This window comes from Melanerpes formicivorus, unplaced genomic scaffold (assembly GCF_026170545.1).
Source record: "Melanerpes formicivorus ecotype bairdi unplaced genomic scaffold, bMelFor1.0.p_v2 SCAF_90, whole genome shotgun sequence".
Lineage (NCBI taxonomy): Eukaryota > Metazoa > Chordata > Aves > Piciformes > Picidae > Melanerpes > Melanerpes formicivorus.
This window is the reverse complement of record NW_027142442.1, coordinates 1507391-1520410: the sequence shown is the minus strand read 5'-3', so window position 1 is coordinate 1520410 and position 13020 is coordinate 1507391. Positions and strand designations below refer to the sequence as shown.

Sequence of the window (13020 nt, the reverse complement as noted above, 5' to 3'; positions counted from 1 at the left end):
TGGTGTGGCTGGTGGTTCTCCAGCCCTGCTTGGAGAGCAAAACAGGAAAAGAGTGACCATGGATTTAGGAGGTGCAGTCCTAGATCGATGGAGGAGGCTGCAGCCTCAGTCCTATAGGGTTACAGGCGTGCTCTGGGCCCAACACGAGCTTGGCAGGGGTTCTGGAAATAACACTACATCAAAGAATTGGCAGGAGCACACCCAGGTCCGTTCCAGAGGCACAGGCATCCAGCTCTGTTTCTGCTGCACACGGGAGCGGAATGGACTGATCCGGTGGGACATGGAGATTCCTTGGCTGCTTTTATCGGGGTGCTTCATGACAGGCATGAACCCATGGACCATATCCCCATCCCATCTTGTGGTGGAGAGGCCATGCTGAAGGACTCCTGGCTGGGGGAGGCAGCCCCTCAAGCACAGTGGCTCTGGCAGCTGGTGCTGAGTGGGTCTGGCGCAGGGCAAAGTGCAGCTGTCCAGTGCAATGCAGGTGGGGAGCTGCTCACCTCTCCTCTACCTGCCCCCTGTCATCATTGCCTCAGTGCTCGTTCACATGCCCTCACTGGATCTAAAGACTGAAGTAAACAGACCTCATGGTGCAGGAGACTTTGACCCATGACCAGGGCAGAGGTGTCCAAGGTGGCAGGTTTCGTGCAAGCATGTGTGGTGTTGGTGCTTTCTCGCTCTGCCCAGAGGCTGTCCCACTCACTTGCACTTACAGACTCCCTCCCTTGATTTGGTTCCTCCTTTGCCAGGGGTAGGCACAGCTGGAGCCAAATTCCTCACAATCACAGACAAAGCTGTCAGCATCCTGGAACCCAGCACAGAAATGGGGAGCTCTGATTGTTGTCATCTTCCCTTTCTGCATGGCTCTGCTGTGGCCCCAGGCCATGTTGCTGCTTGTCTACCCTAGTCCATGTGCCAGCCCCAAGGAAGCCTTGGGCACATGTGACACAGAGGTGACCACCACAGGGTCTTGAGGTCCAGCACAAAGAAAATGCTCCACACAGGCCTCTGTCCCCTCCTCTTTCTCCTTGACCTTTGCATCCCCAGTTACAGCTTTCTCCTCACATCTCACAGCAGTCTTCCTGTTTCTCACCCTGTCTCTCTGTGGTCTGCTCATTAGGCAGCAGGGGGCTGCTTAACACTTCAGCTAAGCTGTGGATGGCTGCAAAATCTTTTTCTATCCAGGATGCTAGGTATCACTCAGTGGCCAGAGCTGCAGCAGTGATTTGCTCTGCTGTACTTAGTCCTTCAGGCTTCAAAATGTATCTCTAATCACAGGCTTCCAAGACCTGAAAACAGGCAGGAAATAATCCCATGTGCTCCTTGCAGTCAGTCAGCCAGTAGAGCAAACGCACTTAAGAAATGCCTCCTTGCTGCCATCAGGTCCCACTTGCACAGCTTAGCACATGCCCTGTGTCCTAGGAGCCTCTGAAACGTGAGGGAGGTTGTCACTGCTGTTGTTCATTGGGTGGGCAGACACCCCTCTGGCTTTTTTTCCACATTAATTCCATAGGGATATGAAAAAATGTATCCCTGTGGGTCTTCTGTCTTCCTGTGCCACAAGAAAATGCCATTCTCAGTCCCCCTGGCTTTGGTGATAAAGATCCCCTTTGGAGACCAAACAGCTCTTGTTGCTCTTGGCAGGAGCTCAGGCCAGTCAAAGGGGCCATTTTCAGCCTCTTTAATTGTGTGCAAGCATCTTCCTCCTTTGGCTACCTCTGACTGACTGCCCCATAACCAGCCCCACATGCAGGAGACCACACAGTGCAAGTGAAGGGAGCTATAAGGCAGACATTCGCTGGAGGCAGCCTAAGAGAGCTTGGCTGGTGTGGAGTGGGAAGCCCAGGTGGCTGGCATGCTTTTCTCTGGCAGGCTGCCTTCACACACAAGAAATCTCAGGCCAGAGTAAAGTCAGGGGAACGGTCCTTTCTCCATAATCTTACTGCCCAATAGAGGCATCAAGCTCTGTGACCTCTCATCACTCCACGCCTCCTCTGCCAGGGCTCCCAGGTCTGTGCCTGTCCAGTGTGACGGCATCACTCTGCATCGTTCATGCCTACCATTCATATTCCTCCTGTCTCCTTGTCTTGCTGGCCAGTGCTGGGCTCACTCCAGGTCACTGGGCTGTGGTTCAGTGACCTGGTGTCTCGTGCACAGAGATAACATGTCCAGGGGATGTTTCCAGCTTTCTTCTTGGCAGCCTGGTCCTCAAAGAAAACTCCTTGCCGCTCGTGCATCCCGGGGAGGCGTGCACCAGAGCAGACTTGACGGCATTAGGAATGTAATTCCAGCAACCAGAGACAGAAATGGCAGAAGCTAGTTCAGTGTAAACAGTTACAAATGTACAGAAGTGCAGCCAGGCAAGAGCTAGACAAATGGAGAACTTGTTTGGATTGACTGTCTGCCCGAGACACTGATTGTTAGTAGAGTCTGGATACGTCCGGATGTCTCCATCGACTGCAGCTTTCGTGTTTGGGACGTGTTTGTGTGCGGGAAGACATCAGAGAAGAAGAATTGGAGGCAGGCATCTGTCCGAGTGAACCTGCCATGACCAATCCCTGCTATTTCATGTGTCTTTCCCAGCATCAGGAAAGCCAAGAAGGCACTTGAATGCTTTGTCTGCATGCTAAGGAGACCATGCTAAAAGCTGAATTCAGGCTTCAGGTAAGGGTGGGGTTGACCTGTCCAGGACTCTACAGTGGCTGTTATATTAGTCTCAGAGGTTTCCTTAGGCTCTTTTGGCTGGCTGATTTGCTGCTGGGAGGGTGTGTAGTGTTAGGCCCCTTCAGAGAAGTGGGGACAGAGATGGGTATTCAAGCTGGCTAGAGCAGAAGTTTCTGTGAGTTCACTGTTGCTCAAGCAAGTGAGAGCTGTAGATGGAGTGCCCAGGATATATCAGAGACAGCCCTGGGGAAAAGGGGAGAGTTGAGAGCTTCCTCCATGAGTTGCTGGGAGTAAAGGTTGTCATCCAACCCATGAAAAAGAGATGAGTCAGAGGAAGGATTCTGGAAAGTGGTAGGACACCTGCATGCTGTTGTGTGACAGCTACAGTCCTTCAGCTCCAGCTGGAGATGGCTGGGTGAAATGCTCTGCACTGCAGGACAGGATAAATCAGAAGGAAATGTCCAATGAAATCCTGGTTCTTTAGTATTTGAAAGAAGCAGTGGAGCACACACTGAAAGTTCAGAACAGAGAGGTAGGAGCATATGGGAGCTGGAAGTTAAACTTGGAGAAAGATGATAGTAGGAAAAGGGAATTAGAGGCTGAGTAGAGACACTTGGATGTGCCTAGGAGGAAGCACAAGGACTGCTGGGGTATTTGAGCAGTTCTGGTGAGAAAGCTGTGCTGAAGTAATGTACTGTGGCAAACTCAGGATGTGTGGCTAGCAGCAGGCCCACTGCCAGCCAGAACTACTCCTGATTACCTGCCAGACCATGTACTGTTTTGGGGCATGCAGTGGTCTGTGGAGAAGAACATGCTGGAACAAGGTCAAGAGATGGTCTGTGGAAACTAAATCAAACAAGTCTCAAGCTGTAGGTTGACAGAGACCCCATGGACATGGACACTGGTTTCCTTGAAGCCTTGGTTCTCTTGAGGCACATGGGGACAAAGGAAACTTGTAGCAAAGAGTTCTTCTTCTACCTCCTCCCTGTCCCAGAGACCTCACACCTCTGCACCCCACAGAAGCAGCTCCCAGAAGCCCATGCCAGTGATGGAAGCCATCTCTGGTACTGCTTGAAAGCTAGAAGCCTCATCTCTCTGTGTGGGTAGGGGCAGCAGTAAACCTGTGTTTTCCACATCCTGGAGTTTTTCAGCACCCCTTGTTCCTTATCTCAGGCTGCAGTCAGCCTGAGGGTGGGCTTTGTCTACACACCCACCAGCTGTGCTCACTGCAGATCTTCTGGGGTGCTGTCTGTCCTCCAGCTATGTGCCTTGGTGCATTAAGAAACTAGTCTTTGAAGGCTATTGTTTTGATTTTATTCCCACTCCCTGTGTTTTTTCAAGGGTGGGTTTTTTTTGTGTGTGTGTCCTAGAGAAAAGTCTGAATTTCACTGGAAAGTTGGATCTTGTAATGTCTGGCTTGGCGTCCGCAGCATTCCCCAAACAGACCTCCCACTGCGAGAGGGGTGGCAGCTCACCCAGGGAGGCGTCGTCACCAGGAACGCCCAGCAGAGCTCTGTAAGCCGCGCTCTCCCCTGCGCTGTGCCTGCGGGCTCTGAAACGCCCCTTGAAAAATCACCCCCCTGCTCTGCTCTTGTTGCAAGCAGACCGGGAAGGATTGAAGGGGCGCGGGGGGAAAGCCTGGAAATACGGGAAGGAGGCTGCAGAGGGGGCTGCTTCTGCTACCACAGCACCATGTGTCACAGGGATTCTGTCCAGGACAGCAAAGAAGGGCTGGAGGTGGTGAAAGAAGTTGAAACCTCTGCAAGGTTGTAGCTGTACCGCAGAAAGCTTAACCTCTGGAAGTGCAGCATTTGCAGAACTGCCTTGTTCTGCAGAGTGCTTGATTTGCCCATCGTTAATGTCAGCCTTGTAGTCTCTTAGAACAAGAGGGATTGGCCTCAAGCTGCCACTGGGTAGGTTTAGACTGGGCATTAGGAAAAACTTCCCAGCAAGAGTGGTCAGGCATTGGAATGTGCTGCATGGGGAGGTGGTAGAGTCACCAACCCTGGATGTGTTTCAGGATGGTTTGGATGTGGTATTTGGGGATACGGTTTAGGGGTGTACCTTGTAGAGCAGGGTTATCGGGTGGACTTGGTGACTCTGAAGGTCTTTTCCAGCCTGAATGTTTCTGTGATTCTGTGAGTCAGCACTTAGCAGCACAGTGTTGCAAAAGTGGAGGTTTTTAGGTACAGAGGTATCTTGTCCCACCTGGCAGCCACTGTGGCAGTGAAATGAAGTGTTCTCTGTTAAAATGACCCCACAGGCCAACGGCAATTACCAGAGGGTTTGTTGCCTTGAAGCATCTTTTTCACCTTGAAGATCTTTTCTGGCCATGGCAGAGCAGAAAGCTTAGTTTTGTATTGCACTTCAGCACTGGTGGATGCCCTTCCTGCCCCTGCTACTGTAGCCTTTGTTGGGGCGTTATAGAAAGTCTTACTGCCAGTCACAGACCACCCAGAGGAGAGGAGAGCAGTCGTGACAGATGTGGACTGAAGGATTTGTGTCACTTCCCTCTTGCCCATTTTACCTGGGAGCTCAGCTTATCACCACAGTCCTGTCTACTTCTTGGTCTGACATCTCCACTACATTTTCCCTCTGGAGGCTGCTGTGGGGTTCAAGCTGCTCTGCACTTCTGCCAGCAAGTTCAACAACTGAGGCCATCTCTGCAGTGGAGGCTAACCTTCTCTGCTTCACACTAAACCAGGCTGCAGTTTGACTTAGGTCACTGCTCCAGATGCCACAAGACTGCACTCAGGATCCTTTCATCTCCAAAGTGCAAGCAAGGGCACCACAGCCACCTTCCTGACTGCATATTCTGTGCCCACAGCAGGCATGGGGAGGTGCCCAGCATTCAGCTGGGGTGGAGATTCTTCTGTGGAGCTGATCCAGGGTCTTCAGAAATGTCTGTGAATCCTGATAGTGGCAAAAGGAGTTCAGCAAGGCAAGGTTTCTCAGGGAGATAATGCCTTCTATGTGACAAATGGAAAGAGTTAAAGAAATGGGCTAGCTTTCAGCAGCCAAGCATTTGATCACTTCTCATCTGACTGAAGGCTTGCCTCTTCCCCTTTTAACAGAGTGATATTGGCTGGCCTGATGCAATGCATTATCTCACCCTACAAACCTTGCCTCACTCAGGCACTTGTGGCTACCACCTGAGCTTCTTTGTCCCATCTTCAGACAGTGTTTGGGGAGCCAGGGGCCTTGGATAAAGCTTCTTCTCCATGAAGTACCCCTCCAGTTTTGGATGCTGACAGATTTCTGTGCTCTGATTATCAGATCATCTTCTTCCCTTTGGTGGGTTCTAGAGGAAAAGTCTCCAAAGCCAGTCTCCCATTCCTTCCTCCTGGGAGAGGAGTGGATGCTGATCCCCTTTGCAGCAAACTTGGGCGTCCTAAACTGGTCTTTCAGGGGCATTTGGCTATCTCTGCTCTAGTCTGGCAACATCAGAGCTCAAGTAACCAAGAACAAAGCTGAGAGTTAATAGCTTACATCCTCCTGCAGGCATGTGCTGTCTTCACTTGTGGCCAGGTCCTGGCAAAAGGAAAGCATCCTCCATCAAGTACTTTGGAAACTGTCTTTGTTCCCCTTGGTATAGAAAGATCCACTCATGTCACTTTGCAGCTATGCCTTGCAGGGAGTGCAGGTTCCTTTGCAAAATTAAGACGTTTCCCCACAGCCTCACGAGTGATTTGCTGCAGTAATGAGCTGCAGGTGCTGAAGTGGCATGAGACCTGCACATTTACCCCCACCACTGGTTTTGCCTGCCATGCCCTCTGCCCAGCAACATCTGGTGGAGGGATGCTTCAGGATGTGTTTCTCTGCAAAGGCTTTTCAGAGAGGCAGCAGCACTGTCACACGTCATCGCCGTTTGATCTCCAGCGTGCTTGCTTCCCCGTGGCAGGGCTCGCACATGACCATGCTGCTTCCCTCAAGCCTCTGTTATCACGTTGTGCTGAGGCTGACAGATGCTTCCAAGCGCAGCTAATGCCTGTCAGCAGCCTCAAGATCACAGGCTGCAGTGTGGGAGGACCTGGGATTCCACTGAGATGCTGAGCCTGGAGCCTGTGGGCCAGAGGTTGTTTTTCCCATCCCAGGAGGCTGGAAATGTATCTGGCAATTCCCAGCAGCACCAGCAACCCCCTCACCTCTACCACCCAGGTGTTTGCAGAAAAATCCTGCTTACAATTCATGACTGAAGGAGCCAAATAGATTTTTTTTTCTTTGTTATCTTAGTGATCCATCCAACCACTGAGGATCTCTCTGCACCCAGAAACCCTTGTAGCTTCAGTCCGTCTCAAGCTGTGCAGGGCGAAGTTTAGGCTTGATCTTAGAAAGAAGGTCCTCACAGAAGGAGAGATTACCCATTGGAATGGGCTGCCCAGGGAGGTGGTGGGGTTGATGTCCCTGGAGGTGTTTAAGAAAAGCCTGGAGGAGGCACTTAGTGCCATGGTCTAGTTGATTAGTTAGGGTTGGGTGGTCGGTTGGACTTGATGATCTTGGGGGTCCCTTCCAACCTGGTTGATTCTGTGATTCTGTAATATACCTGGGGAAACGTTATACTGTCCTTTATATTGGTCCTTCTTGGTACAGGCTGGTGAAAGATTTGTTCTCCCATCTTTTATTTCCCAAGCACCTTTACCCTAGGAGGCTGGTCCATAACTTTTGCCTTTCAAGAAGTCTCCTAGAATGGCTTTAAACTGCATTATCAGGTCAAAGTGTCCAAGTGAAAGAGTTATGGATGAGTCTCTCCTCTGCCTGCAGCGTTTTTGGTGTGCTTGACCTTTGCAGTCTCTTTTCCTGCTGCAAGGATGGCCTCAATGTGTCCCTGGTTTAGCAGTCATGAGGTCTTGGATGAGAAGTTGGACTTGATGATCTTTGAGGTCTTTTCCAACCTTATTGATTCTATGATTCAAAAGCTGCCACATGTTAGGAATCTGCCAAATCCTTGATATGGTATGGAGGGCATTCCACATATGACACCCAGGTGTGAGCTACTGATGCCAGGCAGGAGGAATTTGAGTGGTGGGAGTATGACAGGACAGTCATTTAGCTCTTACATGCACTTCATGTTTCCAAGTGTATGGTCCAGAAAATTAAAGAGAAGCCCACCCTGGGAAAATCCCATCCTTAGACAGAGCACCCAGCACTGTCCCTTTCTTAAAGGCACAGCCTCAAACAGTCACACCTTCTTTCTACCTCACCCCATGCTTACTCAACATCCCGACTTGTCACCTCCTGGATTCCTTTTCCCTTGTTCCTTGGGTGCCTAAATTTGAACTCCTTGGAAATTATGGCCCACCATTTAGTTGCCTTTAAACCCCACCAAACTATTTTATTGAACTTTTCTATGATGAGAGTGATTGGAACAGGGGGGAAATGTAATGAGCCCCAAGATGACTTTTCAGCACCTTGTCAAGGACCTCTGTCATTCCTTTCACTCTAATCCCCTTTGTCCTGTGTCACCTGGCTATCCAAGCTGGCCTGGGGGGAGCCATGATGACACAATGTCGGGTATGAAGCACATGTGGCACCTCTGAGTCACCAGGTTGGCACCTGCCGATCAGCAGAAGACACTGTTTGGGAAATGTGGCTGTTCCCACCTTTCCCCCTGCCATCAGAGGCCCACCCAAGGCAGACCTAGGGACCCTTTCCCCTCTGCAAGGAGGGCAGAGAGAAGGTAGGACACTGGTGGCTGTCTCTACTGCCGATGTCCCACATAGTTTGCTTTCTTCCCAGCACACCCCGTGATTGAGAACGGACAGGTGGAGTGTCCCCAGGGATACAAGAGGCTGAACCGGAGCCACTGCCAAGGTAAGGATACTGCTTTCATACCTCTCTCTCCTTCCCACATCCACTGTCAGAGATGTAATTATCTACACAAGTGAACTACAATTATCTGACTCCCTAACACAGGTCTGCAAAGAGCATGACTTAGAAGAATCTCTGTGCTTGAATTAAGAGTGAATGAAAACCAGGTGACACTGGCCTGCATGACTCAGCTGCTAAGCACAGCCAGCACAGGGCTGGGCTAGCAGAAGAAAAGTCACCCTTAAGTCCTGCCAGCCCACCAAAAGGACCTGTGTTGCAGCTCTGCTAAGGGAGTGCTAAACCACTTCTCCTATAGTCTAAAGCAACAGAAATTCTGTTGCTTGAAAACGTTTGGGAAGGTTCTCAGCTTGTTCAGTTGTTTATTTGCAAGTGGAAGAGTGCCATGAAGTGATTCCTTCTGTTCTGAGCATGTCACTTGTGCATGCTGCCAGGCTGCACTGCCTGCCCCAAGCTGCTGGGCTCTAGTGCTTTCTCATTCCTGTAGTTATAGAATCATAGAATGGTCCAGACTGGAAGGGACCTCCAAAAGTCATCCAGTCTGACCTCCCTGCAGTCAGCAGGGACATCCCCAACTAGATCAGGCTGCCTGGGGCCTCGTCAAGCCTCACCTTAAATATCTCCAGGGAAGGGGCCTCAACCACTTTCCTGGGCAACCTGTTTCAGTGTTCCATCACCCTCATAGTGAAGAACAACTTCTTGATATCCAATCTAAATCTGCTCTTCTCTAGTTTGAAGCCATTGCCCCTTGTCCTGTCACCACAGACCCTTGTAGACAGTCTCTCCCCATCCTTTCTTTAGGCCCCCCTCAGGTACTGGAAGGCTGCTGTCAGGTCTCCCTGGAGCCTCCTCTTCTCCAGGCTGAACAACCCCAGCTCCCTCAGCCTGTCCTCGTAGCAGAGGTGCTCCAACCCCCTGATCATTCTCATGGCCCTCCTCTGGACCCTCTCCATCAGGTCCATGTCCTTCCTGTATTGAGGGCTCCAGACCTGCACACAGTACTCCAGGTGAGGTCTCACTGGAGCAAGGTGTCAGAATCACCTCCCTGGATCTGCTGTCAATGCTTCTTTCGCTGCAGCCCAGGATGTGATTTGCCTTCTGGGCTGCAAGTGCACACGGCCTGCTTGTGTCAAGCTTCTCAGTCCCTCAGTTCTATGTGAGAAGGTGTCATCTCTCTGCTTTTCCCTCCAGTCCACGTTTATTTGTCATCTCTTGGACCCACAGTGCTTGTGGGGGTTTTTGTGCTGTGACTGAAGCGGAATTTTGTAGTTCCCTCCTCGTGATTCATGATAATCTGAGAGGTGTCATCTTGAAGATGCCGCAGGGAGCCTGGGCCCCAGCCATTCCAACCCAAGGCTGGCAATCCAGTGACTCATCTCTTTTAGCTGGGACTTTCCACCATACTTAATTAATTAATGATTCAACCTCCCCATGTTGTCCTGGGGGAGAGCTTTAACAACGCAATGGCATCTGTCCTCCTGGGTGCTCAGATCTCATCCCTTATGTAGCCACAGATGACTTTATGGGTGTGAGGAGCTAACCAGAGACATCAGATAGGAGTCAGCGGAACAGAACAGCTGGAGGGATTCATGTCAGCAAGGAGAGACTTGCTCTGCAATTGCATCCCCTCTGGAGCAGGGAGAAGCTCAGAGGAGCAGAGGGAGGTGGCAAGGTGGAGTCGGCTAGGAAGATGTTTTGGCACTGGAAAAAGCATGAAGCAGAGATCTGTGCCTTTGCATGCTCCTTCATAAGATGAGCTGGGGAAGTACTGCTCTGTAGACACTGCTGCCTCAGGGCACTCCTTCCATCTCTGCTGTTGCAGTGGGATGTGTGTCAGAAAGCCCAGCTCAGGGTCCATAGTAAGCAATTTGCCTGACAGACTATGGGAGAGGCTACATGGGGCCTTCTCTTACCAAACTAAGTAGGAGAGGAGTCAATGGTCTTGATGAGGGCTTATGGTTCCTGAGGCCATTGGCTGTAGGAGAGGAGCTGAGTTCTGGGTTTGTGGAGTGACTGGAGTAGTGCCCTGTCAGAAGCCTACTTTGTTCAGTATGGACAGAAGGATTTGTCTCTGGTGCCTTCCAGCACAGGAACAAATGCATCATCTCTGCAAGATCTCCTTTCCTTGCTGCATCCATTGAGCAGGAACAAGGCTACAAGGACACACACCAGCACCTTGTTGTCCACATATCCTTGGCAGCCATACATACTTGATGGCTGGTGCTGACTCAGGTCCTTTCAGCTCACCAAGCACCAGAGCAAACCAGCCTGCACCTTTCCACCACACTCTGCCCGACCCAGCATAGCTAGGTTCTCCTCCCTCTCTACTCTTCCCTGGGGAGGCCACATCTGGGATATTGTGTCCAGTTCTGGGCCCCCCAGTTCAAGAAGGACCTCAGGGAACTGCTTGAAAGAGTCCAGCACAGAGCCACAAAAATGATGGAGTGGAATGTCTTCCTTACGAGGAGAGACTGAGGAATCTGAGGTCTCTTCATCTTGGAGAAGAGGAGACTGAGGGGTGACCTCATTCATGTTTATAAATATGTGAAGGGCAAATGTCAGGAGGATGGAGCCCGGCTGTTCTCAGGGATGCCCAGTGACAGGACAAGGGGCAATGGGTGAAAGTTGAGCCATAGGAAGTTTCATGGAAACAGGAGGAAGAATTATGTCACTGCGAGGGTGACAGAACACTGAAGCAGGCTGCCAGGGAAATTGTGGAGTTTCCCTCTCTGGAGATATCTCTGGAGATATTCAACACCTGCTGGGATGAGTTCCTGTGTGACCTGGTCCTGGTGATCCTGCTCTGGCAGGGGGGTTGGACTGGATGATCTCTTGAGGTGCCTTCCAGCCCCTAACATTCTGTGATTCTGTGATTTCTGAGGAGCACCAGCAGGCTTGTGTGGGGTGGGAAGAAGCAGCTGAGAGAGCATATGGATCTCACTTTGTGGTCCCTGGGGCCCCTTCTTGTGGGCTAGCCTCTTGTCCCTGGCATGCTGCAGGGGTAGGGTTGCGTGGCCCCAAGCATGCCTGCCTGTTTCTGTCCCCCGTGGGGATTGTCACTGTGGGTGTGTCCTCTGCTGCTAGTGGGACAGAGGTGGCTGGGCTGACACCAGAACGTGGCCCTGGTTTAAATTAAGCTCCTAAAGCCCAGCCCTTGGTGCTTGTTTGTTTTGTGCTCTCATTACTCTAATCCTTTCGATCTCTTGTGGAGGCCAAGCACTTTGTCCAGTGGCTGTGTCGGAATGACAGAGCGCTCCGACCGTGCCGGGTAGCGACAGGAATGAGCCTCAGGGCTCCTCCAGAGAGCCCAGGCCTCTCCTCTGAGTGGGGTTCCCAGCATATTTGGAAGCTGGCCACTGGTTGTTCTCATGAACTCTGCCCTGTGCTCAGTGCAGAGCAGGAAACCATTACATTAGACAGGCAAACCCTGCTCCCCCCAGGCCTGTTGCATATTCCTAGAGTGTTAGTATCCAAGTGTCTGAACATCGTGGCCTCGTCTCAACTATGTATGGGGCAGCTCATGGGGTGCATATGGGAGTTAAACAGCACAGGACTGGGGATGACTTCTCAGGTCATGAAGTCTGAACTCCAGCTATCATAGCTGGCTGTCTGACACTCCTGCTTCCAACAAACTGCAAATGCTTCAGCTCCAAGGAATAAGATGATGCCAGGAAAGCTGTTCCTGAGCCTGCTTGCTCTCAGTCAGGCACCCTCAGTATCTCTGTTCTTCTGAGTATCCCTTTCACCTCAAGACAGTTTAGGGTACCATTGGGTGCTCTTAGGACACCTGAGGTCTCTCCAGAGCCTTGTACACTGGCATTGGGACTGCCCTGTGTCTTTGAAAAGTGTTTGGCATGATGCTGCCTAGCATCATGTTTACATCTCTTGGTCTTGGTAGCTCACAGCTATCCTGTGAGCAGTGAGTGTCCCCAGGTCCCTCTCACCGCCTGCTCCTGCCTCGTAGCTGTGGTATATATTCCTGTGATTTGTCCAGGGGTGGTGTTGAGGTTCATCACACTCCTGCCACTCCATGCTCCCATCCAGCTCTTCCTGCATTACTTCTGCCACCTGACACAGCACATTTCATCAGCATGCTGACTTTTCTGGGCAGAGCTCTTTAGTGAAGACACAAAGCTACATAAATCTGTGAGGTGGACTTCCTCTTCACTCTACCCTATGAAAGCTGCCCTCAGGGACCCCCCCTCTGCACCTTTCACAAATCCCTGTTTTTTCCAGCTTATCTCATACGTTCCTACATGGTGCTGTAGGAAAAGCTTTGCTGCAGGCCAAATGGGTGAGCCTGACAGTGTTTCCCTGGGATAAGCCCAGCTTCCTTCCTGAAGACTGGACAGAGGCAGAGCTTGAGGCAACTTAATACTTGTTCAGCCTGTTCCTAGAAGAAGACACTACAGCAGTGAGGCACAGCCTGGCCCACCATCCCTCTGCCTCTACAGGGGATCACTCACTGCCCTCCCTGTGTGCTGCCACTGAGTTTCTCAGCATTCTCTGTGGACCATGGCTCTGTAAAAG

General features: G+C 51.2%; 1 protein-coding gene across 1 annotated transcript in view; it reads left to right on the top strand.

The window, feature by feature from the left end:
• The window catches only part of LTBP2 (latent transforming growth factor beta binding protein 2), a 77387-nt gene that overhangs the window by 42998 nt on the left and 21369 nt on the right, over nucleotides 1-13020 (top strand). The window contains exon 9 of the mRNA XM_068165556.1: nucleotides 8401-8475. Within this exon, the coding sequence (XP_068021657.1) occupies nucleotides 8401-8475 (75 nt within the window). The remainder of the gene's footprint in view (nucleotides 1-8400; nucleotides 8476-13020) is intronic.